The sequence below is a fragment of the Drosophila grimshawi genome, unplaced genomic scaffold (genome assembly GCF_018153295.1).
Source record: "Drosophila grimshawi isolate 15287-2541.00 unplaced genomic scaffold, ASM1815329v1 contig_44, whole genome shotgun sequence".
Taxonomy (NCBI): domain Eukaryota; kingdom Metazoa; phylum Arthropoda; class Insecta; order Diptera; family Drosophilidae; genus Drosophila; species Drosophila grimshawi.
Window position 1 is genome coordinate 1,913,745 of NW_025063240.1, and position 15,641 is coordinate 1,929,385.

The 15,641-nt window shown below is 42.6% G+C and overlaps 3 protein-coding genes across 4 annotated transcripts; 2 read left to right on the plus strand and 1 right to left on the minus strand.

The window, feature by feature from the left end:
• Positions 1 to 578: 578 nt before the first annotated feature.
• Positions 579 to 2,157, minus strand: LOC6570351 (probable serine/threonine-protein kinase DDB_G0271402). Its single transcript, XM_001996550.3, has 3 exons — positions 1,837 to 2,157; positions 1,265 to 1,764; positions 579 to 1,186 (listed from the first exon to the last, which is right to left on the minus strand). Exons 1-3 carry the CDS (start codon positions 2,114 to 2,116, stop codon positions 857 to 859), a joined length of 1,110 nt encoding a protein of 369 aa, XP_001996586.1. The 5' UTR covers positions 2,117 to 2,157; the 3' UTR covers positions 579 to 856.
• Positions 2,158 to 3,681: 1,524 nt separating this feature from the next.
• On the plus strand, positions 3,682 to 10,322 carry LOC6558710 (ataxin-2). The gene is made up of 3 exons (XM_043215310.1): positions 3,682 to 3,940; positions 6,832 to 7,955; positions 7,998 to 10,322. The coding sequence occupies exons 1-3, from the start codon at positions 3,796 to 3,798 to the stop codon at positions 10,083 to 10,085; spliced, it is 3,357 nt and encodes a 1,118-aa protein (XP_043071245.1). The 5' UTR covers positions 3,682 to 3,795; the 3' UTR covers positions 10,086 to 10,322.
• Positions 10,323 to 10,794: 472 nt separating this feature from the next.
• Positions 10,795 to 11,827, plus strand: LOC6570353. 2 transcript variants are annotated; one of them, XM_032742059.1, is made up of 6 exons: positions 10,796 to 11,052; positions 11,117 to 11,176; positions 11,246 to 11,305; positions 11,379 to 11,438; positions 11,499 to 11,549; positions 11,631 to 11,827. In XM_032742059.1, the coding sequence occupies exons 1-6, from the start codon at positions 10,818 to 10,820 to the stop codon at positions 11,684 to 11,686; spliced, it is 522 nt and encodes a 173-aa protein (XP_032597950.1). In that variant the 5' UTR covers positions 10,796 to 10,817; the 3' UTR covers positions 11,687 to 11,827. The 2 variants fall into 2 exon arrangements, with proteins under 2 accessions (XP_032597951.1, XP_032597950.1); XM_032742060.2 differs by lacking the exon at positions 11,246 to 11,305 and having other exon boundaries at positions 10,795 to 11,052.
• The last annotated feature ends 3,814 nt before the right edge of the window (positions 11,828 to 15,641 follow it).

Genomic DNA, 15,641 nt, shown 5'->3' on the forward strand with positions numbered 1-15,641 from the left:
TTTAAACAACAAAATCAATGTTTACATTTACAAAAGTATTTGCTAAAAATATACAAAATATATTAAAAAAAAAAAAATAAAAATATACATACAAACATACTTATGCAATATTCAAACGAGAATTCCATTTTTGGCCAAACTATTAGCGACAATTGACAGAACACAGTTTCAGCCACAGCTGGTTTCGAGCCAAGCACAACGGGGGAAAAACGTTTTTTTTCTTAAATCGGATTTAAATTTCCCTTGCCGCCTAAAACTATGCAACATTTTTTCGTTGCTTCAATTTGTTTTATCTGGTAAAAATATACACTCTTGAATTGATTTAACACTTTTGGTGCAGCGGTTTTGATTCTGAGTTTTCATATACTTCCCCTGCGACCAATATGCCAATCAAAACAAAACAAAAAATGTGATTAAAATATTTTAGATGATGAATGTGAACAAACTCACATGCTCGCTGAGCGGCTCACATCTGACCATCAAGAGTAAACTCAACAGATACAACCACGTCGTAGCGTTTTATGTGAGCAGCAGGCGCCAAGATAAGGTAAAAAGAAAACAACAGATGACATTTGCAGACCAAGTGAACTCTTAGTATATTTGTTGCGAACTTAGTGAGGCCTTTGCTTACTTATAATTATGCAATCATGTGTGTAAATACATAGTATCGAATGTAAATATTACATCTCAAAATGTGTAACGTCTTACAACTATAGGTATACCCAAAACAATGGGTATGTGAAATAACTGTACAGCGTAAATTCGAATGGATTACACAGCTCTGTTTGCAGCTGCGGCCGTCTTTGGGCACTGCTGTTTAGGGGGGAGGAGGGCACAGTATCATAATTAATTCTACCTATAGCTCTTTGGAGGTTGGTTTGGGAGCCAGCTTTGGCAGCTGCAGTGTCCCCGAGCGCGCAAAGAGGCCCAGATGCTGCAGAGATGTTGGCGATGTAGGCGCAGCTTCAGACTGCCCGTTGGAGCGTGCTTGACCGTTGGCAATCTCGGCACTCTCAAATATATCGCCAAGCAAGTCGTAGACGCGTCGCTTAAAGTACAGCTTCTGGTGGAAGTTCATGAGATTCATTTCGGGTCGAATGCCCTGCAGGAAGGCGTCATCAAAGTCCATCACTGCCGGCTTGTTATCCACGGGTGAATCTTCCGCCTCTGCGCTATTTGCAATTACCTGTGGCAGCAGTAAACAGGAGTAGAGTAAACTTTAGTAGGTCAATTTTGTATACGATTATTTTTTACTTCTGCTTACTTCATTCGATTTGGCCATCAGGTCTGCGGGCAAGCGACGCCGCTTCTTGGGCGGAAAGGGGCATGTTTGCGGTGTAACAATCGGCTGCACCTGCAAATTGGTCGGCTTCTGGTCGGCATCATCGCTATGTGAGTGCAACTCAGACTCGGGTTTATCCAGCGTCTGGCTGGCCAAGCTCTGCGCATGCTCGTCCGCCACCCACTCAGAGCTATCGTCGGTGCTGCCGTCGCTACTCATTGAGTGCTTTATATGCAGCAGCGCTCCCGCATGATGCTCATCCTCGTTGTCGTCATAATCGTCGTTATCGTCGCCCCGCCGATTGCCGTCTCGTGAACGTCTGCCCTTGACAGGCACCGGCACGCCGGGCGTAATGTGCCTCTTTAAGAACTCTAGCTCCTCGCTGAGATAATACGGCTTGATGCGATTCGAGCCACGTTGCACGTTGATGGACCGTGCAAAACTCGTGCGAATATTCCTGAAGCGCTCCTTGCAGTTGTCAACTGTGTGCATGCATGGATTAGTCATCGATTGTGTCGAGTTGGTCGAGATGTGTTGTGAAATGTGCCACTTACCGGTATCGTTCATTTTCTTTGATATATCCTCCCAGGCCTGTTCCACATACGACTTTCGCATGTACGTCGGACACGAGCGATCGTACATGCAGGGATGCAGTTCCACCAATCGACAGATCTTCGCATTGATCGCGTGCAACTCCGGCGTTATCGTTTTTGTGGTCAGCGCTGCTCCATACAAACTGTTGTTCAAGCTCCTTTTGCTGCTGCTGCTGTTGTTTTTGTTGTTGTTGTTGTTGCTGTTGTTGTTTATGCTTCCTGTGCTGCGTCGAGTGTTCATTTTGGTTGTTGCTGCTGCTGCTGCTGCAGTTGCCGCTGCCTCTGCAAATCAAATAACAAAAACAAAGACAGACGCAAATTATTCAAGCCTGCGCAGCAAACACAACACACAATAAAACTCCAATGCAAAACTGCAACTTGGCTGCGTCCGTTTCCACAGCAACAAACTGACAGCGACGCTTGCGATGCTCACACACACACACAATCATTCAGACACACACACACTCACAAAGAAACCGTTGCTCGTACAGGTGACAAGAGAAACGAATTCCAGTTGCTGCACGTCCGTAAGCAAAATGTTTGCGACGTTTCTGTTGTCTGTTGTCGTTTGCCTGTGCGGGGCGCAACAGCTGTTTGGCGCGTTTTCTGTGCTATGTCAGCAGCAGCAACACTCGCATTAATATCGAAATATGTGCAACCTTTTTGCTGCCTTGTGTTCACGCTCAACCTACCTGCAATTTGTTCTGTTTAGATCCGTTTATTGCTATTTGCACTGGAATTGCTAAGATTTGCAGTCGCTTTCGTTTGCCTTTTGTTGCTGCTGCTGCTGCTACTGCTGTTGCTGCTGCTGTTGCTACAACTACTGCTGTTGCTGCTGCTGTTGCTGTCGCGGTGAAATTGCTGTTGTTGAGTTTCGTACACACGCACACACACACACACACCGATACAATTTATTTGGGTTAACGTTTACTCTCGCGGTCTCTCTCTCTCTCTCTGCCTCTCACTCTCTCAGCAGTTTAGCATTGATAAGATACTTAATACTGCGACTCGAATTATTTTGTTGATATTAACACTGAAATAAATGCCACAAAATATCTTTGAGCATTAACAGTAAGCTAACTAACATACAAAAATGAATCATATACGCATTGTTTTTGTAGTCGCAAAACAGAGTGCTTGCCGGCTAAACAAATGCACTCAATTGACACACATAGGCACAGTCTGCATGACTAACAATGCGAAGGGGATTCCGAAGTGTTTCGTCTAGCAACCCTTAACGTTTTCAAAACAGCAACACGCCACTGGTCACGCATACATTGACAACTGGGCTCCCAGAGCGCAAGAGGAGTGACACGGCATTGCCAGCTTGAAATTAGCTGCCATAGCGAGTGTATAAATAATAATAACAGCTGGCAATGATATTGGATCGTTGCTCACAGCGCAAGAAATGATATTGTAACGAAGCCCTGGTTTTTCGCATCTTAATAATTTGTTTATTATTATAATTAATACGTATAAACTCAATATTCTAAAGGCCAAAGTCGTGAAAAGCTTCGGAATATTATATAAATTTACATAAACATACAACAAATAGAGTGGATGCCACGTAAAGCATTTCTTTGCCGTGGCATATTAATTGAAATCGGAAAGAAAAATCGGCGGCGGCAGCGATAATGCAACCCTCTACTTTGCCAAGCCAATTTAGTCTGCATCACAATCACCAACACTAACACATTATTCGCCTCTCTTTAGCACTCTCGCGCTCTCTGATGGCATGTCTATGCGACTGATTCTGTGTGTGTGTGTGTATATGTGTAGTGTTAGCAGCTGTGTCAGTTGTGTTTTACTTTAGAGGCGCGTGTTGGTGTCTGTCAAGTTTCTCGCCAGTTTTCGTGTTGAAGTAAGAAATATAATTGACCCAAAGTGCTCGGTGGTGTGCGTGTGTGTAGTGGCTAAGTCATGGCTTCATACAAAATAAATATCAAACTATGCCGCGCATTGCAGAAACAAACGATTTTGTACGATAAAAGTAATGAAGATTATAGGAAAAGAATGCCTTCAGAGAATTGCTGGGATTTAGTGGCATCCGAGGTCGGGATGTCGGGTAAGTAGTGTTGCAAATTGAGGCGTGCGCATTTGCGCTTATCGTTATCGCATATCGCCTGTATCGAGTGTATTGGGTGGCGCGCGCTGCACGCGAGTTGGCAGCACTGCCGTGCTGCTAATTTTTGAAAGCACATTTATTCAAATTGGTTTTAACGAATGTTTGAATTTATATCTTTTTGCGAATTATTCTCTTACCAAAGGATTTTTCAAATTAACTACCACATTTTAAATCATATACAATAAATATTTAATAGCATTTTTGATATGATAATGTATAGGTGTTGGTAAATCGTAGAATACCGTGTTTCATTTGGCCAGTGTGCTTAAGGTGTGTTATGTTTTGTATCGATAATATTTATTTCACCACAGCGTTCTGCCTCTTTCAAGTATTATTTTCATTGGTTTGCTGTCTTAAGATATTGTGAAAAAATTAAAGAGTGTAAGTTAGGTTACAATAACAATGAAGTCCAAAAGTATCGTGCCAAACTATTAAGGTATTTATGTTGACTAGCAGATTGTAAGCGGCACTAGGAACAAGTATATTCTTCACTAGTACAAAGCACGTAAAATAATTTTGGGAACATTTTCAAGGACTAGGCAAGAATTAGAGATGGGCGCATTAGCGACTTATCGCTTATGAGCTTATGCTCAACATTTCTAACATTCACATTCTTAACATTTCGCGATTCCATTATTAGACTACTTTGCATTTAATTTCGTTTAATTTCAATAAATACCGCAAAAAAAACAATAAATAAGAAATAAATTTGAAAATAGAAATGGATTTAATTTCTATAAGTATATTTAACTTAATTAAAATTAATAAATAGCTTAGAACAAATCCCTTACTTAAAGTCTCCAATATATCATGTCAAAAACATTGACATTTCCATAATTTTGATAACATCGATGAGAAAATATAGAAAATTTACGGTAAGAAATATTATAATTTATGTAAGAAATATTGATAGTGGAATCATGCTATAATATAATAATGAACAACAAGCGGGCTATACACCCGCAGCTGCATAAATATATAGAAGAATGCATGTGCGTGCATTATTCAATGTTTTGGTTAGAATTAGAAAGAGGTTACGAAAAATCGAATACTTCAAAATAAAATACTAATCAATTTTAGTAGATAACCTCAAAGTCGGAAAACTACCACTTACTATTAATCAGCTTATACGATTTTCCGTAAGGCTTGTTTTAAAGGCAACGTTGCCGATCTGATATAGTGTATATATATCATTAGCCTAGTCTGTCTGTCCCTGTCCATCTGTTTCCATACGAACTGGTCTCTCAGTTTTTAAACTATCTTTATAAAACTTTTAATTTATCTGTATTTATACACTCAGCAAAATAATTAGCCTACATTTTTGAAATCCGAGATCATTTTAGCGCAAAAGGTAACGCATCTTATTATTCTAGAAGTATGTTTTGAAGCACCACGGTTTTTATTTCTTAATTCCAGGTTATATTTAAAAAAAAATAATTTTTTATATTTTTGTACGAGAAACTCTAGCATAAATTATTCGGTTGCTTGTAAAGAATACTAATGCTTTCAACATTTTGGATATTTTATAAATTCACATAATTTAATTTGAATTAAAAATTTTAAGGCGACTCGAGCCCTCGACCTTTCGTTCGCGAATTGAGTTGAGCCAACAACTAAATTTTAGCATAGCAATTGAGACAGTAGATTTCATTTATACTTTCTAAATTTCAGAAATGATTTTTCCTAAGAGTTTTCAGAGTTTTCATTTTGACTCTTTAGAAATATTATATACTTTTATAATTTCTAGAAAATTCTTTTGTTATATTTAGAAAACGGGGAAATTGTTCTAGTTTTCAGGGCAAATTTCATTTTCGGACAATTTTCTTAAATTTAGGGTGTTTTTTCGGAATGTATGTCGAAGCTGACTGGATCGGACCACTATATCATATAGTTATTTTAATATGGTTCTTAATTTAGGGGATGAAGTCAGGTGTATACATTAATGCCACATCTGCTGAAACAATATAGGGTGACTCCGGTCTGCAAGGGCGTGACTACTTTGTTATTCTAATACCGAAGGTAAACTTTTGTCGACGCTCTTGAAGTTAAAGACTTGAAATGTATATTTCATCATTATCTTCGTCAGAGTGTTAAGAATCGCTATGGGACACGATAACACATCGATAGACCTCAATAACTCCATATATTGCCTATACAGTCTCAACAAGTCACCAAATTTGTGACGTAAATTACTGATTATGTCCTTTAAAGATCAGATTTTAAATCTCCTGGCCACGCTCACCCCGCCTCTAAAAATCATAAATGCGTATAAAATCACAGCTTTTGAGTTAGATTCACCAAACTTTGAAGGTAGATTACTGGTAACGCCCCTCAATGTTAGCTAGCATTAACAATTCATAGGTTATATTTCGCGTTTGGTATACAACTTTCGGGTTATGCCAACAAGGAGAGTTTTTTTGCACCTGTTTTCTGATGCTATTGTAGTTGTGCCAGCGTTGCATAAGCATTCGATTAATTTCTAAGAATAATAAATATAAGAATATAATACTTGAATGTTTACCTGATGCATTGTTACAACTGTCACGCAAAATGTAGGAAAACTAATCTGTAAACCATGATGAAAATGGGCAATTAGAAGCCACACGTGTTTTTATTTATGACGCTTATTCAGTTAGGATTAGACTTATGCATATTATGACGGATGACCGTTGAGATGAGGCCTCAATTGACCATCTGTTTGCTGTCTGGTTTTTTTTGCTGCCCAGGTATCGAAATAAACCACCCAACCACCCACTCAAGCTACCTGACGGTAAATATATGTTTGTCTCTTTCTCTCCCTCTCTCTTTCTCTGTCTTTCTCACGCGTACAGTGGAAAAGTGCAAGCGACGCTGGCGTCAGATTCGTAACGATTACACACGCTGGTTGAGCTCGGACGAGCAACGTCAACGCAACGGCCAAAAGCGAGCAACAATCTTTTACTTGGCCGAGGAGCTTGAGTTTCTAAAGCCGCAGCTGGCTATCTTCGACCAGAGTGAGCGAGCGAGTGAGTGTTCTTTCGAGCGCGAGCGAAACAGCAAGAGCAAGAGCAAAGAGCCGACGCTCGAGGCAAGCGGCTATAAAGACGACTCCGACAATAATAACGAGGCAGTGGAGGAGCAACTGCTGTCCAATCTAAAACGCAGAACTCTCGCCGAGACGGCGACTGATCCTCTTACAAAAAAGGAAGCAAAAGCAGAAGGAAAGGAAAAAAAGGAAGATCAAATCGAAGACAGCGTTGGAGAGATGGTTAAAGAAAAGCATCACAATAGAAACGATAAGAAAGTGGAGGCAAAAGAAAAGAAGAGCAATAAACGCAAGCGAAGCGTCACCGAAACAGACGAGGAAGAGCAGGAGGCCAACAGATCTCAGGTCGACGACAAGGAGTCGTGCGAGGCCCCATTCGAATCGACTGCAGGTGTTGCGAAAAGCAGTTTCAAACAGCCCGAGTTCTTTGTCAAGCAGAGCAACAATCGCGCATCCAACAACCTTATCATTGGCAAGAAACTGGCACCATCGCACCCAGATCCCACAGATCAACGACTCCTCCTTCATCAGATGGGCTACGACAGTCCCGATGAGACCGCTAGCGTTGGTAGCGGTCGTCGTCTGCGTCGCACTCGCAACAAGCAGCTGACCAAGGTGGTCGTCGAGCAGCGCCAGACACGTCAGCAGCGTCGTCGATCCATGACCATTGCTGCCGCCAACAGTCTGCGCAGCTCCACATCTCCCGTTAAGATGTTGCCGCTGCCCAGAGGTCGCATGACTGTCAACGCCAAGACAACGCCGGCAACGAAGACATCACCCACCAAATTGCCCCCTGCCAAGAACCTCAACCCAACTGTGAACATCCGCGATGACATATTTCCACGACAACGTGAGGCTGTTGTCCCACCCCCACCACAACTACCACCACAGCAACAACAGCAGCAACAGCAGCAGCAGCAGCAGCAGCAGCAGCAGCAACAGCAGCAGCAGCAACAGCAGCAGCAACAACAACAGCAGCAGAAGCAGCAACAGCAGCAGCAGCAGCAACAGCAGCAGCTGGTCATAGCCCGACGACCGGGTGGTGCTCCGTTGCCCCAGCAGAGATCGCACGTACAACAAGTCGCTTCACAGTTGCGTCTTAGTTATACCGTTGCTCGTCAGCAGCCTCCAACCCGACTGGCCGCTGCAGCCGCTACTGTCGGTATACCGTCGACCTTCTTTGGACAGAATCAATCTGCTGCAGGACTACGTGCTGTACCCCTAGTTAACTCTTTCGACGTGTTTAAGCAGCCCGCAACGGTCACTTCGATAGCGACAGCAACGTCACAGACTCAGTCGGAGCCCCAGTCCCAGCTCAAACCCAATTCCCAGCCCCAATCCCAGTCCCAGCCACAGGCCCCGCCCAAAGTCCAATCCCAGCTACAGTTGTCGCAGCGTCTTGTTTCGAATGGTAACACTTTGGTGATCACCGCCCCCAGTTGCCCCGTTAGCAGCTCCAACTCCAGCTCCACTTTGAGCACCGCAACGCAGACGGCTTCGATAACAGCTTCGCCCATTGTGAGCATAACTCAGCCCATGCTCGCGTTGATCAAGCGCTGCGACCGGGGCAGCCAGACGGAGTCCCAGGACAAATTCTCGGATGATCACTTCTTGGATATGTTGCGGCCGCAGATGAAGGAGATGAATCCTCGCCAGAAAATGCACTTCAAGCAGAAGATCTTTCATGCTCTAATGCAGACATTCGACGATGCCACCGATTTTCCCAACAGCGGCGAAGTGCAGCACTTTAACATTAATACGCCCTCGGGCTTCGATCATGTCACCGATCAGGAGTTGCATCTGATTAGGGAGCTGGTCAGTTTTGTGAGCGCTATCAAGCATACACCAGATCAGCCCTCGTGCTCTGCTGCCCCGTTGCCCGTTGCCAATCAGCAAGTGGCGCCACCCAAGCAGCCCCAAGTCTTGCAGCGCATCGTCCGACCGCAGCAAGGAGCGGGTGAGTCGCCAGTTAGCGAGGAAAGGAAAATGTATCGCACACTGCAGATGAACAACAATAGCAAGGTTCTTGCCCCGCCGCGTCGCGACAGCATTGACAGCAACAGCACCAGCAAAAGTGGCGCCCCGAGTGGCGCCGCTCGCATTGGCACCTTCTTGGTGCCCGGCAGCAATCCCAAGTCTCCTCAGCAGTCGAAGGAAGCCCATACATCCTTGCTCTCTGGTCAAAGTGCCAGTGTCAGTGCCATTGCTGGTGGCAGTCCTAGAGTGATGCCCTTAACGGGCGCCGCATCAAAGGCGCCCATTCTGGTGCATCAAATGGGCAGACGCTACTCGGTCTGCGGTGGTGTTGGTGTTGGTGGGGGTGGGGGTGGTGTTGCTGGTCCCAATCCCAATCCCACTGGGGCGCTCAACTTAATCACGGCAACGGATGCCGCCATGCTGAATCGCCGTATGGCGGCTGCCTCGATGGCGCCAGTGCAGCAGCGAGCCCGCTACTCCCACAGTCCCGCCGCTGCTGGCGCTGCTGGACAATCAATTGCAGCTATTGCGCCGGGCAACAGTTTGTTGATGCGTCGCGCCGCCGGCAGCGGGGGACAGCCGCGCCAGAAGACGCCCACTGGACCCAGTGGTGCTCCAGTGGCGCATAAGACGCCACAGATAGCCAGTATTCAGGGCAGCGCTTTCAAGGACTTTGTCACGCCCAGTTTGATGCGCGGCGGCAACAACAACTCTGGTTCGGGTTCCAGTTTGGCTTCGGCTCCTAGCTATGGTGGTGGCGTTGGTGCACAGCAGAAGCGCAATTTGGTGATTGCCAATGTGAAGGGCAATGTGCCGCAGAAGCCAATGATGACCACAGTGCGACCGCCACTGGCCAAACAACTGCCAATGCCATCTGCCGGCGGCAACGTTGCCAATCTCCTAGGTGACCAACGCGTTCCGTCGCAGCCAGTTCAACGCCCCGCGGCGCCCCCCGCCCCACCGCCACGTAAGGATTCTGAAATGGCCTGCATTATAGCGGCGGATGATTTTGACATGAGTCGCTTGAAGCGCGAGCCGCAGGACATCGACGACGAGTCCAATGACGATTTATTGGGCATTTAGGCGCCGATCAAAACATTTTCAACGAGCAACAAAGTTATACAAATTTCAAATGAATTTCACACTATTATTTTATTTCTTAATATCCACGATAAATTGGATATCCATTCAAAAATTACATTATTAAATACATGGATATTATCCAAAACATTTATCACATTATCATATTAACCAAGTGCTTTTCTCGAGAGATTCGAATATTGCTTAACAAAAGTCATTGAAGACAAAAAAATGTATACATTTTTTTTTTTTTTTAATATTATACTCTCCAAATACTGAAATAAAGTTTGTAGTTGTTAAGTAATTGTTTTTGTTGTTTTGTTATTTGACGTGGGTTTGAGGGTTAATAGGGGTTGCTCAGCACAAAGGATATTTTGGCAGGTAGACGAACACCCTTGGATCAACAGGTAAGACATCTGAACAAAGAGAAAAGACAAGGCTCAAGGTGAGGGTCGACCCAATTGTAATTGAGTGCTTAACACGCGAGCCACTTGAAGGGCCCTTAGGACAGGATATTTAGGGTGCAACAACTACGCCAATAAAGCACTTTTAGTTTGTGCTGAAGCATGCGACAGTATTTATTTATAGTAGTTGTTTTGATATACTCGAGTCGCGAATCTTATCTGACGAGCCAAACTGGCTAGCTTGTAAATTAAATATTAGGCGATAAGGTTGGCCTATATAAACCCTCGATCAGTTGGCTTGCAGGTTTAGTGAACTTCAAAACAGTCCACAATGAAATACTTGGCAATCTGTGCTCTTCTTCTGCCCCTCGTCTATGGCGCTGTGCTGCCACAGCTCCACTCGGATGATGCTGACCTGGTGCCAGACATGTCTGTGGCCAGCTATGCTTATGATTTCGACGATAAATTGCCGATGCTCCGTTTCATGAGCCCACCAGTTCAGGATAATGTTGACGTTGATCTGGTGCCCGATATGTCTGTGGCCGCCGATGCTGAGGATAACGAGAGTAAGTCACGCCACCTGGCGTCCAGTAGCCGAAACTGTTCCAATTTAACTGTGCATTCAATCAGCTAACGCCGACGCTAATCTAATTCCCGATATGTCTGTTGCCGCCGATGCTCACGATGAGGGTAAGCCCCAAAACAATTAAACATATATCCAAGGTATTTCTAAATCCGCATCAAAATATATATAAATAGTCGCCGATAATGCTGATCTAGTTCCCGACATGTCTGTTGCCGCCGATGCTCAGGATGAGGGTAAGCAATATAATTATTAAATATGATGAAGTCAATGTAAAGATTATTCCTAACTCGACATACAAAAAAACAGTCGCCGACAATGCTGATCTTATTCCGGACATGGCTGTTGCCGCCGATTCTGATGAAGCAGGTAACAATCAAATATTTAATGTTTTTCAAGGGTATTTCTAACTGTAAATAAAATATATAGTCGCTGATCTCGTTCCCGACATGTCTGTTGCTGCCGATGGTCAGGATGCAAGTAAGCACAATTAACTAGTAAATGTATAATTCTCTTAAAAGAATATATATTCTAATTGTAATCCACATCCAAAATATATAGTCAATGTCGATGCCGATCTGATTCCCGACATGTCCGTCGCCAGCGATGCCGAGTAGGTCACATGATGTAAATACGTCAATCCCCTTCCGAATCCCATCCAAACTCCCAACTCATTGATAATTTATAACAATGTAGTATGTGTATTGTATTTTTAAGTTTTTATCGGCAGCATTAATAAATTCTAAAGGCTTTCATTATCTCTTGATGAATTCATTGCTGATAGTGTCGAGTGTTTTTTACTTTCAGCATTTTGGTTTTGAAATGAAATGTGTGATTTATTGCCAATTTCCCATAATTATATGGCAACGGAATGATAAGCAGCACTTAGAAGATAGTAAAATATTTATAAGAATTATCTCTTTAGTCTATCTTTGAATGAATCTGTTTACTTTTACCACTCGAACAGCATTTTGTTGTTGCCTTTTAAAACTGATCTTTAATGGCTTACTTTTTGTTCGACCAATAACAAATTACCGTCCATTTTGCAAGGCAATTACATTACTTTGAGTTCAGGCCAAGACCAAGACCAAGACCAATACTAAAGATGAAAACTGATTAGTTTTACGTCATGGACGGGACGCAAAGTTTGCGCTTAGCAAACAAAATTAGTTTTTTCCCTCTCTCGAACTCTGTCTTTTTGCACAAAGCATTCGCTATTGTGTTGCTGGCTATTAATAAAAAGGAATTAACGGCAAAAACCGGACCCACACACAAAGTGCCTGTGATCCCAATGAGGCACATGACCATAAACAACAAGCCACCGCATGGGTAAATGGACAGGGGGAAGACAGAGAGAGAGAGAGAGAGATATGAAGAGGAGGGGGGTCTTCTCATTGCTGTGTCTTGTTGTCGTTGTGATTTTCACACAAAAGCGCTAAAGCGGCTACTAAATTACGTGCTCATGTGTTCTAGTTCAGAGCCAACCGCCAAAGCGCCAAAGCGCCAAAGCGACGCGACGCAACGCGACATCGACCCCGCTGGCCACTGACTCCTTCTCCCCTGGCACATAGCCCCGCCCACGCTGCGCATGTGTATAGGTGACTTGTGGATAGGCCGCTGCACAAAAGACCAAATCGCATTTGGTGCGCTAATGAACCGCATTGGAGCCGACCCAACCAGACCGGAGTAGACCAGAGCAGAGTAGACCTCAAACCAAAAACCAGAATCAGAATCACTATCACAACTAGACCAGACGAGGAGGAGTCGCCATCGAATCCGTTTGGTTCAACTACCTTTGCCGCATATTTAAACGTAAAAAATACCGTTTAAAAGTGTAACAATGCTGTTAACTATTGCCGGCTCCATGCCACATACAATAGTGGGAGTGGCTGGAGGGGTTGGGTTGGGTTGCCACAGCCACAGCCACAGCGCCGGCGTTGGTGTTGGCATTGCAACAAAAGCCGCTTGATTAAACTGAATGTGTGTGAAATAAATACATATACACGCACACACACACACAAAGGGGTCAGCAGTGTTGAAAGAACTCGCAGAACGTTTATACCGCTAATGGATTGATCACTCTCCATTCAGCTTCAATTCGAACCCATCCATCATTATGTACATATCTCAATATGTAAATATATACGATAATTTTAAACAAAATGAATATGCATAGATAATGTGTAAAACAGTATCTTTATCAGTTATATATTGATAAATTATCTATTTGTATCTAACAAAAAAAGGTAATAAATAAACAGATTATTAACAAGGAAAAAATAGCATCATTTGGCACATTTGATTTTCTTACGAAAATTGATAAAATATCTGTTTTGACATATTTGCTTACATTTTTTAATTTGTCTTGAATGGAATTATCGTCATCAGCGCCAGATACATTAACAGATTAACATTATCATCTAGACAATAGACCAAAGACTTAATCCGCTCGATCTTTCCGCCCAGATGAGCAGTCTGTCAGGTGATTTGATTCTTGTATGACAAACCTTAGCTGTGAATTTAAACATATCAAGAGAAAGGTTAAGGAACATAAAGTAAAAGTTTAAAGATTGGTTTGCCTTTTTTTTTTTTTTGGAAAATGTAGCAATTCACAACTTTACATGGCCAAAATGTGGTTTAGATTACAATTTATGAAGAAATTTGAATTTGCCTCTTTACGACAATTTATTCGGTGTTATTGAAAAATATGGCAATCTTTTCAAATGTGTATTGCGGGCATATTTTGCACTGATTTGTGGGTTTCTGCCTGTTGTGTAAAACTGAAACTTCAACTTCGGCTAAGTGGTACACATACAGTCAAGTGAGTTAGCCAAATAGTTGCAGAAGTTCGACTGGCTTCATTTAATTTTAAAAATACTTGTAGACTTGTACGGCATATCACAAAGTAGAAACTATTAATAAAGTTCCCACTTAAGTGCAGCCACAAGAAATACAGAAATTCTGAATAAAAAACCCACAAATAACTGCAAACTCCGACTCTGTGTGTGTGTGTGTGTGCGTCGGTGTGTGCCTGTGTGTGGTTGGGTGTTTGGGTCTGTTTGCATTTACTTATTGACGTTACACTTATTTCTTTATATTCGTGTCCGGCAAATAAAGTTGCGCGGAAAGTTCAAAGGCGACAGGCGAAGCGCAGAACGCAATGCAGAAGCTGAAGCAGAAGCTGAAGCAGAAGCAGAAGCCAAAGCAAAGTTTCGTTAAGGAAACGAAATGAAATTTCTACGCCAATGCTAAAAGTGAACTGAAATGCTGAATAACAGTAAAAGTTAACTCGTATTCTCGCCTCCCTTCTTCTCCCCCATCGCCCACACTTGAACAATACGGAAAGTGAATGAATGGCAGCAAGCTGCATTGACGCCTGCAGCGAAACAAATGAGAATGCAAAAGTGGAAGTGGAAGTTAAAAGTTTTGTAATATGCCTGCACAGCTCGAGGATCTTTTCGGGCGCTGTAACGGTGAAAAGCAAACAACGGAGAATGCAAGATTAACAGCACACAACGATTTCGAAGAGTGCAAGCAAAAGTGAACCCGAGCTATTGTTGCAGTGTAAGTACTTTTTTTTTGTAAATTAAAATTATAGTTGGTCTAAGTCAAAGTCTGATTTCAAGATTAAAAAACTCTCTCTGTTTTCATTTCTGTTTTACTTAATTATTGACTTTAATATTTTTTATAATTTACTGTAGAGTTATTCCAACTAGTTAAAAGAATATTTGTTATGAATAATTAACATATACAGCTTTGAAATTTAAAAAACCAAGATTATCCATTGTTTGGACTGTCAAGAAAGTGTTTTGACAACCGATGTTTATTATTTTGTAATTTTCATTAGAAATGAGTCAGAACATTATTCAAAAGTGGATTTCCACCAGTCTTCTTGGCCTTTCGCTAATGACTTGCTTGTTTTCATTTGCCTCTCGATAAGATACCAAAATACAACAGCAGAAAACAAAAAGCTGAATGCGCAGCGAGCAAAGCTGAAACCAAAAAATAGCAGCCGAATAAGTTTAGCTAGATGCAGTGTTGCCTCCAATCGACAGATGGCGCTAGCAAATGTAGAGAGCCTCATGGAGAGAGCGAAAGAGCGGAAGCATAGCGGCTGCAAAAACTTGAAATTGTTAGATAAGTTAAGAAAAACAACAACGACAGCAACAACAACGATATCAAGTTGTGGCAGGTAATGCGCGAAATTTGAAACTCTTTGGCGGGGCAAACAAAAATAAAATGTCAAGTAAAGTTTTGACAATCTATTCGGGTTGACGGGGCATGGGCAGGGACAGGGACAGGGACAGCAGGAAGTATGCGGCTAAGTAGAGAGACATGCCAAAATGACGTATGACAGCCCAAAGTGCCCAGACGATTAGTTTAAATGACAAAAAACAACACCAACAAGAAAAACAATGGCAACGAGCGACTGCAAAGTCAGTTTACAGAAATGTCGTTTTGACAGCCAACCCGAAAGGAAGAGAACGCAAAAATTACAACAAATTGCATAGTACGCCATATATATATATATACGATTGTATGTATGTCATAAGTTTATTTGTAGCTTATAGA

Excerpts from the sequence above, each read along its gene's own strand:
- LOC6570353 (XM_032742059.1), top strand. The coding sequence starts at position 10,818 with ATGAAATACTTGGCAATCTGTGCTCTTCTTCTGCCCCTCGTCTATGGC. Across the intron at positions 11,306-11,378 it reads CGCCGATGCTCAGGATGAGG|TCGCCGACAATGCTGATCTT; the intron begins GTAAGCAATATA and ends ACAAAAAAACAG. Across the intron at positions 11,439-11,498 it reads CGCCGATTCTGATGAAGCAG|TCGCTGATCTCGTTCCCGAC; the intron begins GTAACAATCAAA and ends TAAAATATATAG.
- LOC6558710 (XM_043215310.1), top strand. The coding sequence starts at position 3,796 with ATGGCTTCATACAAAATAAATATCAAACTATGCCGCGCATTGCAGAAA. Across the intron at positions 3,941-6,831 it reads ATCCGAGGTCGGGATGTCGG|TGGAAAAGTGCAAGCGACGC; the intron begins GTAAGTAGTGTT and ends TCACGCGTACAG. Across the intron at positions 7,956-7,997 it reads AGCAGCAGCAGCAGCAGCAG|CAGCAGCAGAAGCAGCAACA; the intron begins CAGCAGCAACAG and ends CAGCAACAACAA.
- LOC6570351 (XM_001996550.3), bottom strand. The coding sequence starts at position 2,116 with ATGAACACTCGACGCAGCACAGGAAGCATAAACAACAACAGCAACAAC. Across the intron at positions 1,765-1,836 it reads AAAGAAAATGAACGATACCG|TTGACAACTGCAAGGAGCGC; the intron begins GTAAGTGGCACA and ends GCATGCACACAG. Across the intron at positions 1,187-1,264 it reads TGATGGCCAAATCGAATGAA|GTAATTGCAAATAGCGCAGA; the intron begins GTAAGCAGAAGT and ends CTGCTGCCACAG.